Raw genomic sequence first — 12,300 nt, 5'->3', positions numbered from 1 at the left:
TTTTAAAGAATGGGGTAAAGATATCAGTCAGACTGAATTCTAGTCAGCCTTTCTTTTGTTTATCATTTCTTCCTGTAGCCTAAAGCTTTGGCAACTTCCAGTGTATTCAAAAGCAAAGCAAAACCCTCTTTTTATAGTAAACATAACTCCTGATCTGGTGAAGAGTCACCAGCAGTGGGGGTTATTTTAATGGACATGCTGTATTACTTTAATCTAAGCCTTTCACCATCTGTTCTGCCTATAACAGTGAATGCAAAAAGAACATATTTTACATTTCAGGATTACATTAGTAAAAAGTAAGATAAAAGTGATTTAAAAGCATGCATATGTTCTTAGTACAATGCTGCCTGCATCTGTGATGTTTTTTCTCATGGTTAAGACACAAATCAAGAGGAAAGCTGCTAATGCTGTTGTAGTGAAAGTTTTTCATGGAAAAGGGAGCTCTGAGAGGGTTTCGCTATATATTTAATGTTTCTAATGATAAAAACCTGAGTAGGCTGCCAGAAAATTAGATAACTATAACGTCTATTGTTTGAACATCTGGCAGCGTGTGTGGAGCAGGCTGCTGTTGCTGTGTATGACAGGATGAGTGGTCAGGCCAGTCAGACACCTGTAGGAATGAGAGGTCAGTCAGAAGAAAATCGCCCAAGAAATACTACAATTGTCTTCTGGCTTAATACACTTCCATTGGCTCCCTTAAAGCAAGCTTTTATTAGACATGGAATTAATACTTTCCTATTTTCTTTCTGAAGTTTTTCTTGGAGTAAAAGGAGCATTATTGATGGCTAATAGCTCCTTTCTGTGTCAGTGCTAATCCTGCCAGTGTGCTCTCACTGCAATGGTACAATGAATTAACACTTTGGAAGATATTTCTAGTATCTTGAGGTGCTAGTTCAGACTCCAGGACCAGCTGGAGGACCACTTAATTCATTTATTTTTGTTCTTTATGCTAGAAGATGATTCAGAAACCACCTGAAGTGATTTCAGATGTTGCCTGTCTGAAGAACATCATCATGTTTAAGTTCAGTCTGCTGGTTAAACTTTGTCAAAAACAAAGACAATACATTCTACCTGAAGGCAAAAATTAGCAGGAAGGAAACATTTCTGGTGAGGTAGGATTGGGATTAAAAAAAACAAAAACCAAAAAACCCTTTCACTAATTTTAATTGGCCAGAATTTTCATTAAATCAAATTCTGTTTTCTATGGTCTTTCATCACTTGACATATGGGAGCCTAATTTTGACTTGAGAGATAGTGTTTCCACTCCCATGTCAGCAAAGTAGTATCTTTGATCATCCTTTCATTTCTCCCCCCGTCATCTTGTCATGCATGTCCGTATTTGGAGTCTCCACCTGTCAACATCAGATTCCCAGAAGAGACAGTCGTAGGACTGCAGCGGTAGAGGCAGCTTGATGGTGCCAAACTGAGATGTGATTAATTTTAAAGGGAATTAGACATATTTTTGGCCTATGTCTGCTTATGTTCTACCTTAAGAATAAGCAGTCATATCAAACATTGATAGACAATGTGGGCCACAAACAATTCACTGTGTTAATTTAATTCTGTCCATGGCCTAGCAGCTGCTACGGGTCAGATCTCAAATAATCATCATTTACATCAAGTACAAAGAATATGCATGAAGTATTGTTGGTCTTGACTACATGGTTATATGACATTACATGGTGCATTTCTGACACACTGGGCATGTACACTTTGAAATGTTTTCCCATTCTTGGAAAGGCTTGTGCAATTGAATCCTTTGTGGTTAAGTTCAAGATTAAAAAAAAAAAGTGTAGTTTTTCAGTTAAATGAGGAAATTCCCCTCAAAGGAAGATAAGTTGGACCCTCATGTATCCTTAGAAACAGAGAACTGGTAGAATAATACTTATAAGAGCCAAATGAACTTCAGAATTTTCAGTTTGAAAGAATCATTGGCATTTATTACCATCATAAATTGTAAACAAAATTAAATATTCATAATAAAATTATTCAAAAATAATTTTCTTTGTCCTCATGAAAGAAGTACATATTCTTAGTTTTGCTGTTAATAAAACAAATCAACTTTGAACATTTTTATACTTAGATTTATGCATATATTACATTATGTTTCTGTTTAAGTTTTTAAATAAAAAAAAATATAGTTTATAAAAATCAAATCCAAATCCAAAAAGTTTGCTAAAAATAATTCTAAAAATAAAAAAAGATACAAAAATAGGTTTTTTTGTTTTGTGAATTTACTTGTTAACTAAAACTTAAGAGTTAAAATGTTGTTAATCATTTCTATTTTTTTTTAATTTTAAACTTCATTTTACCTATATATTTTTTCAAAAAAATCAGTTCAGTATTTATAAAGATTTCATTGTGACTAAGCAGTCTGAAGATGTTGGATCTGAAAGGGTAATAAAAGAGTTCAATGTCCTAATAGGTCAGAAAACATTATGATGGCTGAATAATGTTCCTAGTTAACTTATGTTGAGTTACTGGCATTTAAAAGAGCTCTTTCATGGCTATGTAACTATCTTACCTCCATCCACAATCAGATTTATTCTTTCATTATTAAAACTTTGCAATCAATATGGTGGTACTAGCTTGCTGGCCTCCTCCGTATCTACCAGTAGGCTTTCTGCCTACGGGTATTCTTCTGTCAACTAATAACAAAATATAATTGAGCTCTTCAAAGCCACAGCCCTTTCTTTCTTGCCTTTAAATAGCCTATCTTGTTAACAAGCAGTATTCACAAATATGAACTGGAATCTGAAGAAATACCCAATTAAATGCCAAAACTGAAGTAGTTCCACTACTGATGTTGCACAGATGGTTTAAGTTTCTGTAAGTCAAACATCTGGTCAGTACTTTTGAGTGGTAAGTGCATAAAACCTTGATCCTGGCTGATAATGAGGAGTTTCATAGCAACTCAATCTAATGAAAAGGAAGGTAAACTTATGTTTTTCGGAGAGAGGCCTAATGCCTATTAAAAAGAAAGCAGAGTGGGCATCTGGAAGGTGAGTGATGGAATGGGAGAATTCCAAAGTCTCATGCTGTAATACATTGATTTGTGACATGAGTATGCGGTACTGAAGAGGTGAGCATGTACAGCTTTGGTCTCATCCCACTCCATAATCATGGGTGAAATTGATTTAAAGATGTTCCATGAAATTTGACAGTTCCAATAAATAAAAAGATTAAAAACCAAGATAGCTAAATCCTAGGAGGTTTAATAAGCTGCTTTTTTTCTCTCTCTTTTTTTTTTTTTTTTCCAGAAGGTATCCAAAAATTTAAAACATTCATCAAGAATATTTAGAAATTTGTGAAATTGTACTTAACCCTTACTTCTGTCAAAACAAATGTTCATGCTCCTATTCTGTTTACTTTTCCAACTGCCTGCTAACTTCTTCTGTGTTGGGAGGGCTCTGCTTAAGTGAGGGTGCCAAAATGCCCTCTGCCTGATTTGGCTAACAGTTTCCTTTTCTGGCAAATAGTTGCTTGATTTTTCATGTTCCCACATTGAAACAGATCTGTGATTTTTAGCTTCCTACTGATCTACTATCACTTTACTCTGTAGTAGTAGGGACTACTCTGTAGTAGTAGGGACTTTACTCTGTAGTAGTGTTGGGAGTCTCAGTATCTATGGGAAGCTTTCTTTTCCCTAACAATAGGTGAAAAAAGTTCCAAGATACCCCAGGTAAGGAAGAAAAACGTGGAAAAGAGATGGCACCATTGGAAAAATAACTTGCAAACACATTCAGTTTCAATTTGACATGAGAGAATGCTCTGGGAGTGGTGTTATTTTAAAAGCATTTTGCGGAGGAGCCTTGCAGCACCATTGCTGAACATAAGCACTGGCTTTCAAAGCAATAAGAAAAACCTGGACATATTAAAAAAATATTGAATTGCAACATTTATGTTGGTGATCCTAATATCACACATCATAAAGGAGACGGCTATTAAGGGTTGACATGGGATGTTTTAGACTTTCACGAGGTCTGTCCTGTAATCTGTGAGCTCATTACAGGGTGTTATACAGGAAAGGATGAGGAGTCTAATCAGAAGGTGCAGATGTGTGGGCATGCTCATGGAAAACGCCCTGTCACATGCATAATCTGTCTTTTCAGTGCAGTTACTTGCAGATTTCATCCAGGCCTAGTAATTTCCCTACTTCTTCTCTTGTTTTGCAGTATTCTGGATTTCACACCGAGAGATCTGAATCTGACCACGAAAGCCAGTGGGGTGGAAGCCCCCTAACTGATACGGCTTCTCCCCAGCTGCTGGAGCCCATGGACAGACCGAGCTCCCAGCACCATGATGTCTCCTGTGCCTACAGACAGTATTCGGACCGCAGTGCTCTCTGCTATGGTTTTGCACTTGACCACTCCAGGCTGAGTGATGACAGACATTTCCATACTCAGGCCTGTGAAGGAGGCAGATGTGAAGCTGGCAGATACTTCCTTGGCACGCCACAGGCTGGGAGGGAAGGCTGGTGGGGCTCTCGGTCAGCCTTGCCCCTGACTAAGTCATCCCCCGAAAGCAGAGAAGCATATGAAAACAGTATGCCCCACATAACTTCAGTGCACAGGATTCATGGTAAGAGATAATGGGATTTGCAGAAGTGGCACCGTCTCAGATAAAGCAACAGTTTCAAAGTCAAGCCATAAGCACACATCTCTATGTGAGACAAAGGAAAAGATGCATGTTCATGTCTCAGAGATCATGTGTATGGAAATGAGGAATAGTTCCAATTCAAGTTAGCAGGCTGGTTTACATACAGCAAAATATAATTTGCTGCATATTTTTTAATCTGTGAAATTTAGGTGGGAATGCCTGATTGGTGAGATCTAAAGGATAGTCTTAAAAATATGAATGAAATGATACACTTGATAGAAGAGCGTTACTTTTGCACCTTAAAATCAAGCTATGTTGGATAGAACATATTTAGCACAAAATTAGCGATAACTACACCCAACCTATATTTTTATGTCTTCATGTGTATACGCTGCTTATTACTAGATTCAGTAAGATTTGCTGCTTCTTACTCAAAATTGGCAATTCAAATTAACATTTGCTCTTGTTTTCAGACATATATCCCCACCTGTAATTCTTAGTTGATTTGAGTCTCTCCATCCTTTCAGCACCAAGCCTGAAGCCTTGCTTGGTGTCTAGCCCATTGCACCCTCAGTGCATTAGCACAGATTCAGAGGCTGAAACTGATCAAAAATGCATTGGTAAAAACTGATCATGTGTTTGGATAAATCCAAAGATGCTCAGATTTAAAGGGTAGGCTGAGAGTTGAAAGACTGTAGCTGACCCCAAAATCAGAGCTAAAGTTTATAAGGGTAGATGTAACATAAAGTAATGTTTTTCTAGTAAAATAATCTGTCAGTAATCTGCCAAATGTAGGTTATATCTAAAGAACTCATAAGAGAATTAAATTAGCACAGTTCTATTGGTTTGCAGAACGAGGCTTTTGGAGATCAAGAATATCAAGTTCTGGGAAATGGAGGACAAACGATGAAAGAGAGGGAGCCCTTAGTTTTGTTGATCAATACTGTTCCTCACTTTTCCTGTTAAAACACACCTCCTTCCTTGTGTCTGTTCCGTCTGTTCTGTTCTTTCATATTTGTGTTTATCTAGTGATTTTGTTATTTTTTTTTTAAAGGAATATCATACAGAGATAAAAATGTAATGGTGTTAAATATTTATTCTATAATTCTATTAAGGTTAATCAATGCAAGTGGATAATATAATTTTGACTTTTGTTTGTTCCTTGGCTTTGCTGTAATTCCAGGTGCTGTGATTTTTTTTCTTATTGTATCGAGTCTTATATGTTGTTTCAGTGGGCCTTCAGACTGCATGTAGCTTTGGGTAAAACCTGACACATTAGTCTCAATTCAGAAGAGGAACACCTGAGTTTCCCTTGAAAATGTGCCATTTCCATTTTGCTTTATGCAGTTCAAACCTTTAACAAATGAAACCCTTTTTGACAATTGTATGTGAACTTTGCTGTCAGAGCAGTTTCTTTAGGCAGAGAGTGCTTTTCTTCCTTTTCTATTCTTTTAGTGTATCTTCTGGTAGTTCTGGCTTCTGGTCACCTTACAATGATGCTTGTTTGACCACTACGGGAGGCCCTGGATGTTGCCTATGAGTCCATGCGTTTCTGGTCACCCTTGGGAAGTCTGGTGCACTGTGGATATTTATGCAGTGAGACATACAGAGCACATGGTGTGGAGCTGCTGATAACCCCATGTAGCAGGGGAGCTACTTGTGTGAATCTGAAAATGGTTTTCCTTTGAGCAGTCTTATCAACCAATCCCATGGGCACTGTCCCCAGAGTGGACTTTGTATGTGCTAAGGCAAAGGCATTGCTGAGTAATTTAAGCAAGTCCAACACATGCTCTCCTGTGGGCACGTATCTTAGCAAATCCTTTATCAAGCCTTTTATTATAGTGTCTTCTTAGTTGGCTGTTCATGTGTGGGGTCGCTCAGTTTCTTCCTAGTGAGGATTGACAGGTCTGATTCTGTCCTTTCAGCTACATGCAAGCTGAACACCTTCTCTGATATATCTATGGGCCTTATTATTTAAAGAGAGGTAAGAACAGTCATATTTTCCCGTTGTCATAGTTTTATACAACAAATATCTCTGCATTGGGAAAGGACATCACATTTTTCCAGCAAACCTGTCTAACAGTGGTGTTCTTATGCTTCTTAGGAAGGTTAACTGTTTTACTGCTTCTGCTTGTTTATTGTCATGTAGCTTGTGTAAAGTCACTACAGGACCAGAAACTATGCCACAGTGCTTTCTCTATGATTTAGCTCCTGGAAAGGACTAAGACACATTTAAATGATCTACACTACGTTCCTTGAGATTTGAGTTTTCACTGTGGTCCTAGGACTCGATGCAAGGATGTTGATGCAAAGATCTAGTGAGGGATCGGGGGCCTGAACATTGGTGGTTGAAGTGCACTTCAACATGCCCTAAGGTATCCTGCATGGCCACTAGCTGCTCTGAAAGATACAGAGCTCCTGTAGAGTCTATACCATACCTGCTGGGCCTATGCAGATGTGTGGTTACCCTAGAGCATCTCACATGGCACTAGATGTCTGTGTTTAGGTGCTTAGATCGCTTTTTTGTGTATTTTCAGCTGTGTTACTTGTTCTGTGTGCAGAAAGATACTGGAAACTAGAGGCTGTTACTGAAAAGCAAGGGCTCTACCATAGTCATTTCTGGTGACTTTGTTGAGTCATTTGCCTATTTCTTGGTTTTCTGTCTGCAAAATGAGGTTCAGAGTACTTGTTCTTTAAGATTGCTTGCCTCCTTTGACCTCAATGCTTGTCCCCTTTCTCTCTTTCCTAGGGAGAGGACACTGGGATGAGGACAGTGTTGTTAGCTCGCCTGATCCTGGCTCTGCCAGTGAATCAGGTGACCGATATCGCACTGAGCAGTATCAGAACAGCCCGCATGAGCCGAGCAAAATTGAAACTCTAATAAGAGCCACACAGCAAATGATTAAAGAGGAAGAAAATAGACTACAGCTACGGAAAACGACCCCTGATCCACTGGTCTCCATTAATGGCACAGGGAAGAAGCATGCTATCTGTTTTGCAAACTACCCTCAGCAGCAGCTGGCAGGTGATGTCTGCCGTGTCCCAGCAGTTGCCAACACTCCTCCCTGTGAACACATCCAGCAACGAGACGGAAAGATTATGAGCCCACATGAAAATGACTATGACAACAGCCCCACAACACTGTCTAGGATAAGCAGCCCCAGTTCTGACCGAATATCAAAATCTAGTTTGGTACTAGCTAAAGACTACCTGCATTCAGACATGTCCCCTCATCAAACCCCAGGGGACCACCCAGCAGCATCTCCAAATTATTACAGCTCCCACAGGCAGTACTTTGATAAACATGCTTACACATTAACTGGATATGCCCTGGAGCATCTATATGACACTGAAACCATTAGAAACTATTCATTAGGCTGTAATGGATCACACTTTGATGTGACTTCTCACTTAAGGATGCAGCAAGATCCAGCACAAGGACACAAGGGGACATCTGTTATAATAACCAATGGAAGCTGACACTTTTTTCTAAAAACTTTTGTGCTTTAAAAAATAACCTTTGAGACCTAATTGGAAGATATTATATGTTTTCATGCCCTCGTCATTACCAGCATTTGATATACCACAGTGCACTAGAGAATAACCTAAGGTTTGGGGGGATATGTTAAGTTAACAAACATTACTTTTAAAAAATAAAAATGCACTGGCATGCAGGGTTAGAGGGAATGGAGCTAAACTCAAAGTTGGTGAGGTGAAAAGGATGGAAAACATCTAGGTAGGGAGCACTTGGGCAGGCTAGCAGAGCAATTTATGCACACTCTGTAAGAGGTGGTTGTTTGGAAACACTGCCAAGGGCAGACCTTGTGAAATGCATGGAACCCACAGGTCCCAGACAACAAAACTGCTATGCACTCTTAACACAGGAAGTTGGAAGGTGTTCCTTTGAAATACACATCAAAATGTGTACTTCTGGTGATCCTTTTATTCTCTAAAGGCCAAGTGTGTTATGCTACTCCATGGTATAAAGCATCTATGGCTAACAAATACAAAATCAGAAAGAGAAGAAAGAACTCCTCAGATGTGTTATTTCCATGTGTACCCGCATGCACAGCTATTGCATACACTTGATCTGAAAGGAGTCAAATAAGCAGTATCCTTATTATTAGCGTGATCAAATATTTACTTCTACTGTATTTAAAAGAAAGAAGGAGAGCCTTTCTTGGTGTTGTTTTGAGAAATGCATAGGTCTTGGTTGTCTTGATAGAGATATGAGAGATTGTCCTCATATATTAGAAAGGTTGCACAAGGAGGGAAGTGGAATGAAATGGAAGAAAATCACTGGGAGAAACAGGGTGAATTAGGAGTGGTCCAAGATAAAAACGTTTAACCCTGTGGCTATGTATGCCATTTACTAATAATTACAATATAAAGAACAGTGGTTATAAGTGGCCACATAATTAAGAATTACTTTGAAACACAGAAGAAACTCAATAGAATCAGATTTTTTTTTTCTATTAAAAAAAAAAGTAACCACGTCAGTGTAAGAATTTGGCAAGGATAGACAAAAAACTGTATGGTGGTTCATCCTAATTTTGATAAAATTTTGGAGTAAATTAAGAAAACATAGAAGATTGTAAGCACTCTGACATACGGTGAAGTAATCAGTATGATTTTGAAAAAGGAATATGCATTCTTTTCTTTCTTGCAGCAGAAAATTTAGTGGATATCAGAACATATTAGGAATATCAAAATCAGTAATATGTACGTAAAATATACGGAGGGAAATCAGGGTTCCAAGAAATTCAGTTGCATTAAAAAAGTTGATATTATTGTGGCCTGTCCTAGACTCATAGAAGACATAAAAAGAGGCAGAGAAACTTTTTGCAATTTTTAATAATCTCATGAAAAAAGAGTCACTAATTGTTTGGAAAATATTCAGTTAAAAACATATGCTAAAAAGTAAAATAGGGTGTTTGTAGGCACAGTTACTATACCTGTCCTTCTTTGTATGGCATTTATGTGATGTCTCAAGGTTGACTGCAACAGGAGCAGGACCACCACTCCTTATTATACCAAAGGGGAGGTAAGGGGACTTGAGGAGGTTACTAAAATGAAATTAGCAATAAGTCTAGCTTCATTTGTAACATTAAGAATTTCAACATATGGGATTGAGTCATCAGTGGGACTAAATATAAACCAGCATGCTACGGGTGGGTTAAAAATATCTATTTTCAAATAAAACTAATCAGAAGCAAAAGCTAAATAATAACATTATAAACCACGTAAGTAGGGATGTACTTGAAAGTAGAGGAAATTACCTCTCTGAACTTGGAATATTGTGCATAGTTCTGATCACTCCAAGGCAGATTGTGAATCTTGAATTGAGTAGTACCTTACTCCATAAGCAATCTCTGTTGACTGTAGTGTGATCACTCCTGGTGAAATGTACATTGAACACAAGGAAGAGCAACACAGTCTGGTCTTTATTATCTAAAGCTCATAATAGAAAAGGTGGAGCAGAGCTCAGCAAAAAGATAAAGAGACTGAAAGATCTAATAAAAACTTTAAATAAACTGGGTCTGTCATCTTTGTAAGGGAGAAAAGTAAGGGGGAATGTCACTGGTGTGCACCAAGCTCTGCACGGAGGAGAGATAAATAATGGTCTAAAACTGTTTGAAATAGCGACAGAAATGAGAGACAGGGCATTGAATGTCAGCCAAGACAGAATGAGAACAAAATGATTTGGCAAGAAGTATATTTGACTAACTGCCAAATGAATAACAAAGGTCATAAAGAGAAGCAGCTAGGGATTTTTGTTTGTTTGTTTGTTTTAAGATAAAAACAAGGAAAATAATTGAGGGGAAGAAAAACATTGACAACTGTTAACTCAGAGGAAGGAATGGACCAAAATGGACTCCTTTCAGCCCAACAATTGTATATATTCCTAAAGCATAGGAATGACAAAGTATTTTTGATAAATCTAGTTCTGGATACATATTTATTTCACTTATTCCTATGAATAATATGGATAAACTTGTATTTGGAATTTCATTGTACAGTATTAAAATACAATTTGCAAAGCGAATTAGAGTAGAGGTACATGGTATCATATTATCCCTACTAGTACATATAAAAATAAGTCTAAGTGTCAATATTATTTTGTATAACAGAGGAGTTTCCTAAACTGTTTGGAAGAATGGAATTTTGTCAGCACTCATGTTTATCACCAAGCACTTGGGATCACCAAGTGCTCTTTTTACCAGACTTTTAATATGAAGGGTTCTGCAGAGCAGCTGGAACACCCTGGCTCTGATCTGATGTCCACAAGTAGTGAGGAGAGGACAGTTTGGGCACAGCTATATTCGCATCCTGACAGACACTTTGTAAAGACACACTTATAAAGCAGACAGGCACAGTGTAGGATGCTTGTATTCTATACAATTTCATCTAGGATAAAAGCTAGTGTGCTATGCAATAAAAAATCCCTGTTGTTATTTACCTTAAGCTCAAAATAAAACTTTCCAAATTGTTATTTATCCTATTTTAACAGTCCCAGTCCACACCAGTAAAAAATTAACAAAATGCACTGTAATATACAGGATACCTGATATATCAGTAGAGAGGTGTAAGGGTCTATTCCTGCAGTCGTGTTGTGCTACAAGCAGAGGCTGATTCCCATTTTCCTCCTGGGGTTTCAGTAATTGTTGCTCCTTACCACTTCAGTAGGGTCTCCTGGAGATAGATGCCTTTTGTTAGCTAATTTGCCATCCTGCTTCTTTAAGTAGCCAGGAATTTCTTCCTAACTGACAGAAAGCATTGAATGTTGTAAACATAGGCTCTGCATGCTACATGCTACATGAACGCAAGTTTGCAATCTTAATTATAGCATATAATATCACCGCAGCTCATATAACATGTACTTTTCAATATGATATAAAGCTTATTTTTTCAATTGCATGTTTAATTAATTCAAATTTTCATTTAGCATCCTTCAAGGATATAGTCTTCTCTTTTTTTTTTCCCCTTGCTTTTCTAGATCAAATATTTTGGAAAATTGAAAAATGGAAGACATTTGTACCAAATACATTTCAAGTGTATCATATTAGCTAAAGGTTAGCTTTAAGCAGGTATGTAAATTGTGAATTGGTACAAGAACAATATAAATTGATGTGTTGCATTGTTTCTCTAACATAATAATGTTTTGCTATTAACACCAAATTAATATTTTCTAGCTACTCCAACTACAGAGTGACCACAAATCTTTCAAATAATTTCTTGTTGGCATCAGTGAATGGTGCATTATGATATTGGTGTTTCTCTTTTACTTAAAGAGGCAAAAAAAACTCTCTCTTTTTTATAAAAAATTGCACCCCAGAGGCACGGAGTTTGCAGTTTTGGACAAATCTGCACAGCAATTCTTTAGTTAGAAGAAGAACCTTACTCAGCAATTTCTCCCATTGACTCAAATGGGAATATTTGTGGAGTAAGGCACTACTTAATAGATGTAAGGGTAAAAAAAAATCTGACTTCTTGTGAGATAGCAACAGGTTAGGGGTTGGTTTTTATTTTGTTTTGTTTTGTTTTGTTTTTGTCTGTGTTTTGTTTTTGAATCTCAAGATGTGAATATGGAAACTATGAAAGATAATAGCTGTAATGGCCATGTTTCTGTAATAGAGACTATACATGCTTTGGAAAAATGAGTGCATCTCTGCGCAGAAGAAACTTGGAAGTATTTCTTAA

The 12,300-nt window shown here is 37.5% G+C and overlaps 1 protein-coding gene across 1 annotated transcript in view; it reads left to right on the top strand.

Moving 5' to 3' along the window:
- The window catches only part of SIM1 (SIM bHLH transcription factor 1), a 43,813-nt gene extending 35,734 nt beyond the window's left edge, over positions 1-8,079 (top strand). The window contains exons 10-11 of the mRNA XM_035561747.1: positions 4,176-4,581; positions 7,349-8,079. Of these exons, the coding sequence (XP_035417640.1) occupies positions 4,176-4,581; positions 7,349-8,079 (1,137 nt within the window). The remainder of the gene's footprint in view (positions 1-4,175; positions 4,582-7,348) is intronic.
- The last annotated feature ends 4,221 nt before the right edge of the window (positions 8,080-12,300 follow it).

This window comes from Cygnus atratus, chromosome 3 (assembly GCF_013377495.2).
Source record: "Cygnus atratus isolate AKBS03 ecotype Queensland, Australia chromosome 3, CAtr_DNAZoo_HiC_assembly, whole genome shotgun sequence".
In the NCBI taxonomy this organism is placed as follows: domain Eukaryota; kingdom Metazoa; phylum Chordata; class Aves; order Anseriformes; family Anatidae; genus Cygnus; species Cygnus atratus.
This window is presented reverse-complemented; position numbering and strand designations above follow the sequence as displayed.